Genomic DNA, 14,406 nt, shown 5'->3' with positions numbered 1-14,406 from the left:
TTGAGAAAATTAAGGAAAAAAATGGCTACACACATTTAGTAGTAAAGTTTGGAGAATTTTGTTGTTGTTTCTCTGAAATCTGAGTTTGAAGCAAAGCAAAATTGTTTTTACTTGGATAATAGTGCAAAGAAACCTATACCTTAATGTAATTTACAGAAGCGTTTGTCAAAGTTAAGTGAGTTATTTTCCATATAGAAATTAAAAGCTAGTAATTCAAGACGCCATTACCACTATTTGTACTTAACTACTGCACTGCTTAAAGATTTTATTGGATAGCTTGGACAAAGGCAAGAGCTTTAGGGAAGAGCAATTCTAGGTAATAATGACATAGTGACATTTGGGCTACAATACGGGTAGTGAAACTGCCTCTCCAGAGACAGTTCCCCGGAGCACGTTCCTTTTCCTCTGAAGCCTGCGCCATTCCCTCCATCCCCTCCATTCCGTGAGCCTCGGCCCTGAAGTGGCCGCCCTCTGCGCAGAGGGACAGCTCCCGGGCTGGCACCGTGACCCGGGCGCTGGCCCTGCCAACCCTGCGGGGACACGCGGGGCCCCCAGCGGGCAGCCGCCCGAGGCTCACATGTTGTCCTTGTCGAACTCGCACATGAAGTACATGGTGGCGTGGCAGGCCACGTCGTTCCAGCCGCCCGAGGCCACCATCTCCACACAGTCCTCCTCGTCGTAGGCGTTGTTGGGCTCGCCGCTGCGCCATTTGTTGAAGGTCTGCATGGGGGAGCGGTCGGAGTACACGAAGGCGCCCTCCCGCTCCAGGTCGTTGATGCCGATGAAGACCCGGGCCAGGCCGGCCTGCGCCAGGTATGCGGCCATCAGGCCGTTGGCAGCCTCGTCCTTGGGCATGCCCAGCGTGCCTCCGCGGCCCTGGCAGGACAGCTGGGCGTCCGCGTAGCGCTTCTCCTCCTTCACCAGCAGGTAGATCTTGCTCTCTGTCTCCCGTACACCTGCGACAGCTGTGGGGAGGGCGGGGCTGAAGAGCCAGCACCTGCTTCTCTGCGACAGACTTAAGGCACAGCCACCTGCAGCAGGGGCCAGCAGGGCAGGCGTGGGCACGGCAGGGCCTTCACCGGGGGACTTCGGACAGGCTGGGAGGTGGGAGGTGGGAGGTGGGAGGGAGGGAGGGCGGGCAGTGCCCGGAGCCACATACCATTCTTGATGAACTTGAGCTCACTGGTCAGCTGGGAGACCTGGTCATCCATCTCCCCAATGGCCTTGCGCAGCTGGCCGCACTCACACGGGAGGCCTGCGGGGGACGGGCCCGCGAGTTACAAAGGCTGGACAAGGACTCCGGCTCAGAAGAGAGGCGAGGGCCCCTCCCCAGAAGGACGTATTCTACTCAATAAACACGCCACACGGGCGTTTCTGGCCACAACCACCATCTCCCACCTCATCCTAAAGGCAGGGGGAGCAGTGGAACCTCGACAGGAGCGGAGGGGGGGCAGACGCGTGTATTTGAAACCTTGCCAGCTGCAGGGGAGGAGAAGCGGAGGTGCAGGCGGGCAAAGCAGCCCGGGGCAGGTCAGACCCGGGGAAGTGGACCTGGCTGACGGCGTGCAGTGAGAAAAGCTAGATCCCCTGAGGAAGACGGTGGGGATGGCCAGCAGGCCTCCATGGCTCGGGGCACCGCAGGGCTGAGGGGAGCTGAAGGGGGCAGCGGCGTCTGCTCTCAGAGCTGTAGAGGCAGCCTCGGGGCCATCCCTGGCTGAGCACAGGAGGCAGAATCTGCCAACACAGAGGTGCCTGTGACACGTCAGCTGGTAAGTGGGCACAGAGCTGGGCATCGTGGGCACACACAGGGGCTGAAGGATGGCTCAGGGAGGGGGTTCAGGGCAGCATCACTGGAAGCACCTGCCAGCTGTGGGTGAGCCTGGGAGGAAGTGAGGAGGGCAGGCCATGCCCACTGCACAGGTGCTACCGAGTCTGGTAGGAGGACAGCCGGAGCGGCCCTGGGACCCACCACCTGGGGGCCAGGGGCTGTCCCAGCTGGACAATAGGGCAGGAGTGTGGAGGGCAAGGCAGAGTCCCAGAGTCTAGAACTCGAGTGAGCTGCAGACGAGCGGCCGCTGGAGAGGGGCTCTGGGGCTTTGCAGCATTCTGCTTTAAGACAGGAACTGCTTACATGTATTGGAATGGTGGTAAGAGGGAGCTGAAGGGGAGAAATGAAGCTGGTGTCTGCCCTTCCTTACACACAGAAGGGAGACGCACAGGTGTCCTGATGAGGGAGACGCAGCCCCGGCGGGAAGCCACCTCCCACACTGAAATAACGGGGAGCTCCTTGCAGCCTTTCCGGGCAGCAGATCTCATTCTCTATGAGCTCATTCCGTTCCCACATGCCTGGGACCACATGTGGCTGCTAGCCCTGCACCACATCTGAGGCCACTGAGAGCCACAGGCCACAGAGAGTCTGAGATCCGGGCCCAGGCAGACAGTATGGGCTCCAAAATTGAGTCTCTGTGCCCCTCTGGCTAGGTGGGAAGTCCCTCCGATGCTCGCAGGCGGCACGGGGCCCAGCACACGCAGCTGTCCTAAGCCCTCTCTGGCTGACCCATCAGCTGAGTTACCCTCTGCCCTCCCAGCTCTGCCAGCCAGTCTCCAGGCTGCGAGCCTGTTCCTAGTCCCCAGGCAGACCCCAGCGTTCCGCCTGTGAAGGGCGACACCTGGTCATCGCCTCCATGGTGCTGGGGCTCCCCGTGGCCCGGCTGCCTCTGCCTTTCCCCAGGATCGGGGCCTGGGCCTGCCCAGCACCCGCCATCCACCCCATAGCTGTGGCATGCAGGCAGGCTTTGCGCCTTTTCCCACAGTTTCTCGTGTGGAGTCTCAGCCCCCACTGCAGTCCGGCACATCCTGTAGAAGTTTAATCCCATCTTCCTGGACATCAGCAATCACTTACAGCCCAAACCACCTCGCTCGCATCCATACGTGAGACCCCTCGCTCACAACTGTACATTTGAAACTCTATCTTTCAGGCCAGGTGAGGCGGCTCATGCCTGTAATCCCAGTACTTTGGGAGGCCGAGGCAGGTGGATCACAAGGTCAGGAGTTTAAGACCAGCCTAACCAACATAGTGAAACCCCATCTCTACAAAAAATAAAAAAAATTAGTTGGGCTTGGTGGTGCATACCTGTAGTCCCAGCTACTTGGGAGGCTGAGGCAGGAGAATCGCTTGAACCTGGGAGGCGGAGGTTGTGGTGAGCTGAGATGGCACCACTGCACTCCAGCCTGGGCAACAGAGCGAGACTCTGCCTTAAAAAAAAAAAAAAAAAGAAACTTGATCTTTCTTGGGTTTGCTTTGGTTTTGGGGTTTTTCAATGGAAGTTTTATCTGAGATACATTTTATAAAATCTGTTTTATCATCAAGCTCGCTGCGTTTGAGGTAGAGGAGGTAGAGGCTTTCCAAGGAGATGCTGCCGGGAAGTGGATGGATTCCTTTTCTCTTTTAACCTCCACGCTCTCTGACCAAGGTAGGCCTGACGGCAGCAGCTCAGCCCCGATGTCCCCTCTCCTGGCCCCGCCCTCACCTGCCTCAGCGTCCTGTCTCCCAGAGGCTTTGTCAGGCGGCTCAGGTTGGCTGAGGGCCTGGAGGTACCCTGATCTGGTCACTCGGTGACGCGGATCCCAGCACACTCGTACTGGACCAAGTCACATGGGCAGGGACACCCCATGTCTGTGGTGCTGGAGGAGCTTGTGAAACAAAGATGTTCCTTCTGAAACTAGCCCCTCTCTTTCTCTCTGGTTTCCAAGGGTCAGATCCTTCTCAGGGAGGGAGCACCTTCTGAACGTGCTGCAAAGCAAGTGAGATCACAGAGTCACAGCGTGTCTGGGGGAGAAAGGCTGGCTCCAGCGGGCAGACGCCTGCGAAGGAGGCTCTCCACCACCCCGCTGAACACACTGGACGCACCGAATTCTCTTCCTGGGTCCTGCTGTACAGCTGCTTGGTTGAGGGAGGAGGGGGAGGTTGGAGTCTGACTGAAAGAATATTCTAGTTACTGAACACTGTATCTTCCACCCAAATCTAGTGTCTCTTAAGTATCTTTTGTGGTCAACAAAAAAGGACTGGAGAGCACAGAGCCATCAGGATGTTATTCCAGGAATTCGGCTGGAAAGCATTGAGGCCTGAATGGGGTTGGGGGGGCAGTGGGAGTGAGAGGGGCCAGTCTGTGGGAGCGGCAGCAACCACAGCCCAGAGAAGCAGACGCAGAAGGAAGATTAGAGCATGCATGCCTGACATGGTCAAGGGGGACGAGTGAGCAGCTTGGGAGTTGTCGGGGAGTGGGTGTGCAGTGAGGGGTGTGAGGGAGTGGGCACACAGTGCAGGGTGTGAGGGGGTGGGCGTGCAGTGCGGGGTGTGCATGGGCATAAGTGTTCAGTGTGGGTGATCCAGGGCATGAGGGAAGAGCTACAGTGAGCAAGATGGGGAGCATGAGGCCCCCAGTGGAGATGCCCGCCAGACACGGGTCCTTGGGGCTTGACCTCATGAGGGCCACTGTGAGTGAGGGCTGTGGATGAGGGCTGTGCCAGGGCTGAAGGAGGTCACCGTTCTGGGGAGGGAACAGAGGGCTGCAGAAGGACCTTTGGAAGAAAACAGCAGAGTGCGGGGCACAAAGGTGGGCAGAGGGCAGGGACAGAAGGCAGGGCACGCTGTGTCCTGGTGACTCAACAGCAGGAAACAGGTGCCCCACAGGGAAGCCACGTCCACCTGGGTTGGACCCAAGCTCCTTTGGCTGGACCCGATCTTCCTGGGACCACCTGGGCTGGACCCCAGCTTCTGGGACCTCCAAAAGGAGCCTATCAGTGGAGCACCATTGGGGGAGTTGGCTGCAGGGATGCCTGAAACCAGGGAAAGACCCACAGAATTCAGATGTGCCTTCTGAGAAGTCTGGTGGCAGGAGGAGACCCCTAGTGCCCACAGACGTAAAGAGGTGGAGAATGCTCACCCTAGGACCGGTGTCACTGAGCCCCACTATGCACACAGATAGAATAACACCATGGACAGGCAGGCAACTCTCCTGAGAGGCCGTCACACATTCAAGTAGAAGGAAATGGGGACAGAAGCATCTGAGACTATCACTGGCACGGGGACCACATGCCCGGCACCTGAGCTCTGTTCCCCAGCCCACTGCACTTCTATTTAACGACTTACATTGTTTTCAAAACTGCAAGTTTTAACATGTTTTATTAAAAATCCTTGAATCTTTTATGCCATACCTGGTTCTCCATCAGGACCAGGGGGTCCTATGTCACCAGAATCTCCTTTCTCACCTGAAAACGAAAAACAAGGTCCAAGTCACTACGAAGAGGCAGATGTGATCTATGCATTAAAGACATCAAGACTGAAAATGAGATTTCTCCGGTGGTTTTCTCCCAGGCCCTCTTGTAGCTGTGACATGCCAGAGCTCCATTCTGCAGGTAATTCCTGCTTCCGGGGCTTTTTATGTGATATGAAGCATATACATGTCGTGGGGTGACGGAGATTATCAGGTAGTCATTCTTTAAGGCGGTTCTGGAAAATCCAGGATATCTGACAGAACACTCTGCAGACACCGTCTCATGAATCTCTGGTGACACAAGGGAGCAACCACTCCTGCCAACAGCACCGCCCCTCGCCCTGCCCCCACGTCTCTCACAACAGCAGGAAAATCCAGATCGAGCATGAAATGGGAGCGCAGGGCCGGCTTTAGAGCTCATCTAATCTAAGAGTCTTTCCTGCAGTGGCTCACAGCAGCCTGATGTCCTGGAGGGCCCAGACGCAGACCCCCTCCTGGCCTGGACCCATCCTCCTATTAGATGGGACAAGCCACCTTACCACCCTGCCCCTCAACTTACAAAACAAGGGGGTTGAACAAAATGATGGCAACAGGGCTTTCCAGCAGCTCTAAAGTTAAGTCATGTGACTTAATAGAAGCAAGTCCTGGCCGGACCTTAATAGAAGCAAGTCCTGGCCAGGCTCACGCCTGTAATCCCAGCACTTTGGGAGGCCAAGGCGAGTGGATCATGAGGTCAGGAGATCCAGACCATCCTGGCTAACACAATGAAACCCCATCTCTACTCAAAATACAAAAAATTAGCCGGGTGTGATGGTACATGCCTGTAGTCCCCGCTACTCGGGAGGCTGAGGCAGGAGAATAGCTTGAACCCAGGAGGCGGAGGTTGCAGTGAGCCGAGATCACGCCACTGCCCTCCAGCCTGGGCAACAGAGCAAGACTCCATCTCAAAAAAAAAAAAGAAAGAAAGAAACAAGCCCTAACGCATTTGCTTTATTCTCACGAAGAAGACCTAAAGCCTCTGCAAAGGGACGCATGTGGGTCCAGATTCCATTCGCAGAAGGAGGGAAGGAGTTCAGCCTCCGCCCACCTGATTCCTTTGTGTTCTTTTATTAGCATCGGGAGCTTGGAAATGAAAGCACAGCTTGACCAGACCCCAGGATAACAACCTCAGCAAAGCTAAACAAGGCCGGCCTGGACCAGCTGCCCCTTAGGAGACGCTGGAATCCGCCCAGAGCACACACCATATGGGAAAAGTATACACATCCCTACGTGTGTGTCAGTATGCAACGTGGCATTATTCACAAGAGGCAACAGGTGGAAAGAACCCATGTGTCCATCGACAGGTGAATGGATAACAAATGTGGTCCATCCATACAGTGGAACATTATTCCTTAAAAAGGCAGGGAATTCTGACCACACTGCCACATAGGTGAACCCCGAAAACATGACACTAAGTGATATCAGCTAGACACAAAAGGATAAACGTTGTTAGAATTGCACAGATGTGAAATACCTAGAATGGGTCAATTCAGAGACAGAAAGCAGATTGGAGGTGACCGGGGTGGGGGAGGAAGAATGGGGAGCCACGGAGTTTCTCTCTGGAGAGACAGAAGGGTTTTGGAAGTAGTGGTGATGGCTGTAAAACTGCGAATGTACTCGGTGCCCCTGAGTTGTACACTTAAAATACTTAAAACGGCATGTTTGGGGCCATAGTCTCTTAGCGTAACGTCGGGTGGGTCTGGGAAGCACGCGTCTCCCGCAGACCCCACGGCTCTCTGCGTGCTCTTCCCTGGATTGGCCGTGACAGGGAAGGGGCCTTCCAGGAGGAGGCCTGCAGCTGAGCTGGGCCCCTCCCCATCACTCTCCTGGCCACAGACCCCTTTCTGCCAGGTACAGGCTGGGCTAGGGGGAGGTCTGTGACCACGGACCAAGCAAACCACCAGAACCCCTCACAGCTCAAGCCCGGACCGTGGCCTCTTGGTACCTGGGTCATGCTGCTCTGAGACAGATGAATGAGGTAGAAGAACCTGGCCCCGGAATTGGACAGACCACAGCAGACTCCCCCAGCGCCAGTGCTCAGGGCAGCTCAGCCGCATTACCACATGCGCAGGACCCCTCAGAGACTCAGGAGTCTGCACTGCAGAGCTCAGGGACGGCAGCTCCTTGCCCTCCCACCAGCTCTGTCCTCCGAAGCCCAGCGCAAGCCTGGAACAAGCCAAGCGCTCCAAGGACATCCACTGACCAGATGGCCCCGGGGGCGTAGGAGCAGCCTTCTGAGCAACGCCTGGGCTGTCCTGGCCTCAGTCTTTCATCAGGGAGGCACAGCTGACCTGCCCGGCTCACCAAGGCTATGCAGCAAATGCAGCAGCAGAGTCAGTGCGATTAGAGCCCGCAGGTGTGGCCCGAGCCTGGGTGGGCACCATAGTTGCTGCTCACATCCACTGCTGCCGTCCCCGCCCTGTTCTCACCAAACATCGTCCCATCGCCTCGAAACACCTGAGAGACCCAAGCTGGCGGGGAGCAGACGCCACATCTCCCAAGCAGGGTCTGTCCGCTCCTTACGTGAGGCGCAAAGCGTGTTACTAAACTTGTTAAGGACTTGGTGGCTGCACAGCCAGAGTCTTGCCCACACATGATAGCTGCAGCCCCTCCAACCTGGGGCGCTATGAAAATCCCACAGAATAGGGGGCACTTCACCCCACCCTGCAGGCACAGAGCCAGCAACTAGCTCCAAGCACCCCAAAAATGTAAGCACTGCAGCAGATTTCTTATCTACCATGCCCAGAAAATAAGTAAGTGCCCCAGACCAGAGGGTCCAGGCTAGAGTTGTTCTCAGGGTTTCCAGACCCTGAGCCTGGGGCTGGGGAAATGAGGCAGGAATCGCATCACAAATACCTTTAGAGCCAATGGGACCGATCTTTCCATGGCGACCCACATTGCCTTTCTGTCCTTTGTCCCCCATGTCTCCTGTAGAAAACAGTAAGAACAAAGTTGGTTGATGCCCAGGTGACCCTATGACCCCCTCCGTCACACACATGCCCGGGTGACCCGGTGGCCCTCCTCCCTAACATCACAGACACATAGGAGAGACCAAGAGAGACAGCTTGGCATCTCTTCAGGGTCACGTATGTGACTGTCACAGGGAGCCCGCCTGCTGATGCAGCTCCCGGAGGACAATGTGCTCCCCTTAGAAGCCACACACTATAGAATGGAGGGGCCAAACGGGGCACCCCTAAGTTCCAGACCCAACCACAGCCCATCCCCTCCGTGCCTGTGTGAGGGAAGAGCTTGCCTTTCCTCCATCCCAGCAAGGCAGTGCCTCCAGCTCTTACTCCTGCACCCCCACACCACGCACCCACACTCTGCAGGCACGGACATAACCGCCACTGTCCGGAACGTGGTGTGGGGTTGGGGGGCGAGTGGCAAAGCCCCGGCTCCTCTCTGGTGTGTGAACTTGAGCCAGGGAGGAGGGTTCCAGGAGCACTTCACCAGATGTCTCCCGACTTGACCTGCTCTAGAGCAGGATGCCCAGTCCCTGCGACCTGCTGGCCCCTGTCCCCGGCCTGGGTGCGTGCAGCAGTGGTGTGGGGCGGTGTATGTCCCCCACCCTTCTCCTCTCATTCACAGCAAAAGGGACACCAAGATCCCGCAGGACTGTCTCTGTGATCACTGGACTAAGCCTAAGAGTGTCACCGTCACCCAGTGCCACCGTCCCCCAGTCTCTAGAACAAGTTAAGTGAGAGGGAGGAGTTTCTCAGCACTCCGCTCATGGAGTGTTAAGCCCTCAGCATCTGCTCCTACCTGTCTGCTGCTGATTACCACTGATCACCAGCCCAACTAGCAAACAGCAAACAAGTACATAGGGGGAAACCAGGAAAAAAGAAACAGGCAGTCCGATTTAACTCAGTCATTTTTTTTCCATGGACATGTTTACACATTGTTAGGATTTCATGATCAGTTATAACCCACTGTTACAGGAACTAATGACATTCAATGTGGGCCATCCTGCAAGATAGGGGTGGTGGGAAGGGCTTTCCATTGCACACAGATAACACTGTCCCACCGTGACGCCACCTGCCTCCTTAGAACCAAGGACTTCCCTGTCAGGAACTCCTAGTCTGTTTTATGAAGCAGATATAACAGTCCCTCAATTCAGAATAAATAGAAACCAGAGAACGGAATACAGACTCCAGTGAGCTTTGCTAAAATGAAGCCACATACACACCCACAAAAACTGGCTTACGTTGCATAAAAACACAGCCTGGATCCACAAAGCGCATTCACATGCGTTCTCTTATGTGCCAAGAAAATGACAAGGCCTGGCATGGCAGAGCCAGGACCAGAGCCACACTCTGCTGCGCTGAGGCCCAGGCTGCTCTCCTGATGCTGGCAGCTGGGGGCCATATCCAGCCTGAGGGATGATGGGGGGATGAGGGAGGCAGGGGATGATCCTAATGGTGCCCAGGCCGGGCCCAGCCAGGATGGAGGCAAGTGCTTCGAGCACCGGGCACTGTGTGCTGCCCGCTGAGCAGGGCTCCGGCTGCCAGAGCCTGAGCTTGGGGCCCGCTGGAGAATCAGGGAAGCTGCCCAGCAACTGCAGCGCATGTGAGAGGAAGGGAATAGAAAAGGGGCATGGGATGCAGCTTCCTAGTCCGTCGTCCTCAGAGCCTAGGAAAGCACCGGAGAGGGCGTGGTGCGTGCTCCGTGTGGGGCTGCGGAGGGTTGGAGAAGAGGGCAGTGAGATCAGACCTGTGTCTGCCAACGCCGGCAGGAGAGACTGGGAGGCGCGAAAGGAGGCCGAGGGCAGAGGCCGGGGTGAAGGGGTCGCGGCAGGCGGGGTCTGGGAGGGTGGAAAGAGGTGCCCAGATTGAGAGACACCCAGAAGGCACCATTAGCAGAGGCTCATGCCTGATGGGACCCATGGGTGAGGCGCACATGGCGACACTGGTTGCAAGCCCTCCCCGAGGCGGGGCAGGGAGAGGCGGAGGCCACGGGGCACACAGGGAGATGGGGACCAGCAGGGGAGATGGTGGGCACTGGAGAGAAGCTCCCAGTGGAAGGCAGGGGTCGGGGTGGCCCTTGGGAGCCCCAGGTGAGGAAGAGGAGCTCAGGGAGGGACCCAAGGACAGCAGAGCAGGCAGGGACACAGTGAGGCAATGAGAGGCACTGGTGCTGGGGGCACTCAGTGAGGACGGGGCCTGAGACCCAGGCAGGCCCAGGACTGGGCAGACAGCCAGGAGGTCCCACGGAGGGAGGGGCAGAGCCCCACAACAGAAGGAGTGCTCAGTGTGTCACCCTCATCCTCAGGGCGCCAGCCCTGCCCTGCTCTGAATCCCTCTCTGCAGCAGCCTGCGTGCCCAGTGCCTGCCGGAGCCACCTGGCCTGCTCTTCCTACGGCAGGTGCCGGGCACCTGTGCCTACTGTTGGGTCATGACTATTCCAACCTGGAGATTTCAGAACAGCAAGGTGCCAGAGCAGGGAGAGAGAAGGGCGACAGGGACAAGCAGCTTTGATCAACCACCCATGCTACACATGTGCAAAGCTCACTGCAAGGGATGACGTCTACCACCGCAACTCTGCCCTGGAGTGTGACCGGGGGCACCGCGGCTCCGCCCTGGAGTGTGACCAGGGGCACCTCAACTCTACCCTGGAGTGTGACCGGGGGCACCGCAACACCGCCCTGGAGTGTGACCAGGGGCACCGCGGCTCTGCCCTGGAGTGTGACCGGGGGTACCGCAACTCCGCCCTGGAGTGTGACCAGGGGCACCGCAACTCCGCCCTGGAGTGTGACCCGGGGCACCGCGGCTCCACCCTGGAGTGTGACCGGGGGTACCGCAACTCTGCCCTGGAGTGTGACCAGGGGCACCGCGGCTCCGCCCTGGAGTGTGACCGGGGGCACCACGTCACTGTGGAAGGAGGCACGCTGCGGGCAGCTCTCGGGGCGGGGGGAGCGGGGAAGTTGCCGCTCTGCTGGGTCCACCCAGCAAGCCTGGTTCTGATCCACAGAAATTCAAAGCTAGCTGAATTCACCTTCTCCAAGAGTCCCCCAAACATTTAAAAACTGTTATCTATCTGAAATCTTCCCTCCACCCAGCTAGAAACCCTCAGTCCCTGCCCCAGCCTGCCTGCCGTTCCCCAGGACATACCCTGGTGTGTCTTGGTTCCCTGGAAGGGTGGACACAGACACCCGCCCTGAGCGCCCAGGCACAGCCTGAGCATGTCACTCCCTGCAGCAGACGGAACTGTGCCCCCCACCAAATTCCCCTGTTGAAGCCATGACCCCAGGGTGACGGTATCTGGAGACAAGGTCTTTGGGAGACAGTCAGGGCGAGATGGGTTTGTGAGGGCAGGGCGCCCTCCCCCACCACCGAGGTCTGAAGCTGCGAGCTGAGCCCCCCGTCGCCGCCCTGCTTCTGCTCAGCCTCCCACAGAGGGCCCCACAGAAAAGCTCATGTTCCCTGAAACACACACCTGCTGTTCTGTGTGGTCCCAGGTCGTGTCTGTGTTGCAGGGAACACGCGTCTTCCTCAGGCCTTCTGTCCACAGACAAACTCTCCTGTCCCCAGCTCTCCACTGCTCTGGTCCTGAGGTTCTATGCTGACCACTAGGAGGGTCAGGACGCATCAGTATTTATGCTTCTTATCCCCCGGCTCCATGTCTTCACGCTTCTCCCCCGTCAGTCAGCTGTGGTCCCCCTGTACCCTTTCGAGGAGGTTCAGGCCACCAGATCAGGCTGGCCACACTCACAGCACCCTCACCATCAGCAAGCAGCCAGAGGGGGGCTTCCACATTTGTGCCTGGTTTCTGGGAACCCCTATGTCAGGAACTAGCTGCCATATTCTCCAGGGCCAGGAGCCGAGCTCTACTCGCTGGAGACAGGTGCCGAGTGTCGGCGACGACCTTGGATTTGCATTAACATCTGGCTGTGCGATTTAGAGATGGCTAAAGGCCAAATTCTCTCAACTCAATCTCAGGTGCTAACTTGTCTAAACAGCAGGACACGTGCCTCCTCCAGTAGACGGACTGAACCGCTGATGAGTCTGTCTCCAAGGTGGGAGGAGCCTGCCCCTCCAAGTGCATCTGCGCCCCAGGGGCTTTTCCTCCGCCATCTCCCGGGCCTCACCATCCCAACTACCTGTCAGCCGAGGGGCCTGATCCCATCCTCCAGGGAGGAGCTCTCTCGGTGGGAAGACAGGGGAAGGGGGGCCTTCGGGTCGCTTCTCTCTCCCTGCCCGTGTCCCTGACCAGCTTCACATCTCACCTCTCAGGGGTCTCAGGGAGAAATTGCTCCCAGGTTGGGAGGAAGCCCCTTGCACCATCCCCACCTTTTCCAGGTGGAAGCTTTTTAGCACATAGTTGACTCTTCGTTCAGGTGAAGGGTCACACCCACCTCTGCCACGATGCTCCTTGGCCCCTGTGGTGTTTGGGCTTTTTCATGGGAAGGTGACTCTGACACTGCCCCTCTCCAAGTGGGGACTCAGTGAGGGTCCCTGGATCCTGCTCATGTTTCCATCTTTCAGAAATAAATTTGAATACCCCCAGGCAGACTGTGTGCCAGGAAAGCACCTCCGCACGTGCGCACAGAGTTCAGCTTCGCGACATGCCTATCACTGCCATCTGTTAGGGCTGAATTACATCCTCCGAAATCCCGACGCTGGATCCCTAACCGCAATGTGACCCAATGGAAGCAGGGTCTTCAAAGAGGTCGCACAGGTGGGCCCTGGTCCAACAGGACTGTGACTTTACACGAAGAGAAGGAGATGCCAGGGTTGTGCGCCACGGAGGGAAGTCCACGTGAGACAGAGCAGGACGACGCTGCGCTAGCACCGGACCCCTGACTTCCAGCCTCCAGCCTGCAGCCTCCACCACCGGGGGGAAGGGGGCAACCATCTGTGTCCTTTACGCTGCCCGCCATGTGCTGTTTCAACTGCCTGGGCAGACTGAGACACTGCCCTCTGCTCCAGAAGATAAGAGAGCGAGGGCAGTATCTCTGAACTGAGAGTCAAGTGACCAGCGCAGGTCACACCGTGAGCCAGAAAGGAACACAGTGTCCCGTGACTCAGAGCACAGCCTCTGCCATCAGACAGGCTTGGCCTAAATCCCAGCGCTCCACCACGAAACCTTCCATAAGTTACTACCCTCTGTAAGCCTCAGTTTCCTTGTCTGTCAAGTGGCACCTCAGGGCATTCAGTGCCTCAGGAACAGCAGCACACACTGATGGCATGGATGTCACTCAGGCCAAGGCCACCTGACTCCACACCCAGGGCTGCAAACCTGTCACCTCCACTGTGGGCAGGCCCCAGCCTGCAGGGCTTCCACCCCCCATGCAGCCAAAGCTGCCCTCCACGGGCCAGGAACTGCAGGGAGGCTGTCTTGCTAAGAGCTGGGGCTGGACGCCTGGCACGGGTTTGTGCTACCGTGGGAGGACAAGCAGTGCCCCACTCCCAAGCCCAGGGGGAGGAGACAGAGGCCGAGAGACCAGGCTGTGCAAAGCAGCAGCCAGAGCCCCCTCCCAGCAGGGCCCCCTCTCAGCAGAGCCCCTCCCAGCAGAGCCCCTCCCAGCAGGGCCCCTCTCAGCAGGGCCCCCTCCCAGCAGAGCCCCTCCCAGCAGAGCCGCCTCCCAGCAGAGCCCCCTCCCAGCAGGGCCCCTCCCAGCAGGCCCCCCTCCCAGCAGGGCCCCTCCCAGCAGGGCCCCCTCCCAGCAGGGCCCCCTCCCATCAGAGCCCCTCCCAGCAGGCCCCTCCCAGCAGAGCCCCTCCCAGCAGAGCCGCCTCCCAGCAGAGCCCCCTCCCAGCAGGGCCCCTCCCAGCAGGCCCCCCTCCCAGCAGGGCCCCTCCCAGCAGGCCCCCCTCCCAGCAGGGCCCCTCCCAGCAGGGCCCCCTCCCAGCAGGGCCCCCTCCCATCAGAGCCCCTCCCAGCAGGCCCCTCCCAGCAGAGCCCCCTCCCAGCAGGGCCCCCTCCCAGCAGGGCCCCTCCCAGCAGGGCCCCTCCCAGCAGGCCCCTCCCAGCAGAGCCCCCTCCCAGCAGGGCCCCCTCCCAGCAGAGCCCCTCCCAGCAGAGCCCCCTCCCAGCAGGGCCCCTCCCAGCAGAGCCCCCTCCCAGCAGGGCCCCTCCCAGCAGAGCCCCCTCC

General features: G+C 58.4%; 1 protein-coding gene across 2 annotated transcripts in view; it reads right to left on the bottom strand.

Moving 5' to 3' along the window:
* Nucleotides 1–245: 245 nt before the first annotated feature.
* Nucleotides 246–14,406, bottom strand: part of COLEC11 (collectin subfamily member 11) — a 43,366-nt gene continuing 29,205 nt past the window's right edge. For both annotated transcript variants that reach the window (XM_003939424.4, XM_010350078.3), the window contains 4 exons: nt 8,172–8,243; nt 5,218–5,271; nt 1,160–1,255; nt 246–965 (listed from right to left, as the gene is read on the bottom strand). In XM_003939424.4, coding sequence (XP_003939473.1) covers nt 574–965; nt 1,160–1,255; nt 5,218–5,271; nt 8,172–8,243 — 614 coding nt within the window. In that variant the 3' untranslated portion in view covers nt 246–573. The remainder of the gene's footprint in view (nt 966–1,159; nt 1,256–5,217; nt 5,272–8,171; nt 8,244–14,406) is intronic.

Source organism: Saimiri boliviensis, chromosome 1 (genome assembly GCF_048565385.1).
Source record: "Saimiri boliviensis isolate mSaiBol1 chromosome 1, mSaiBol1.pri, whole genome shotgun sequence".
NCBI classification, from domain to species: Eukaryota; Metazoa; Chordata; class Mammalia; order Primates; family Cebidae; genus Saimiri; species Saimiri boliviensis.
This window is presented reverse-complemented; position numbering and strand designations above follow the sequence as displayed.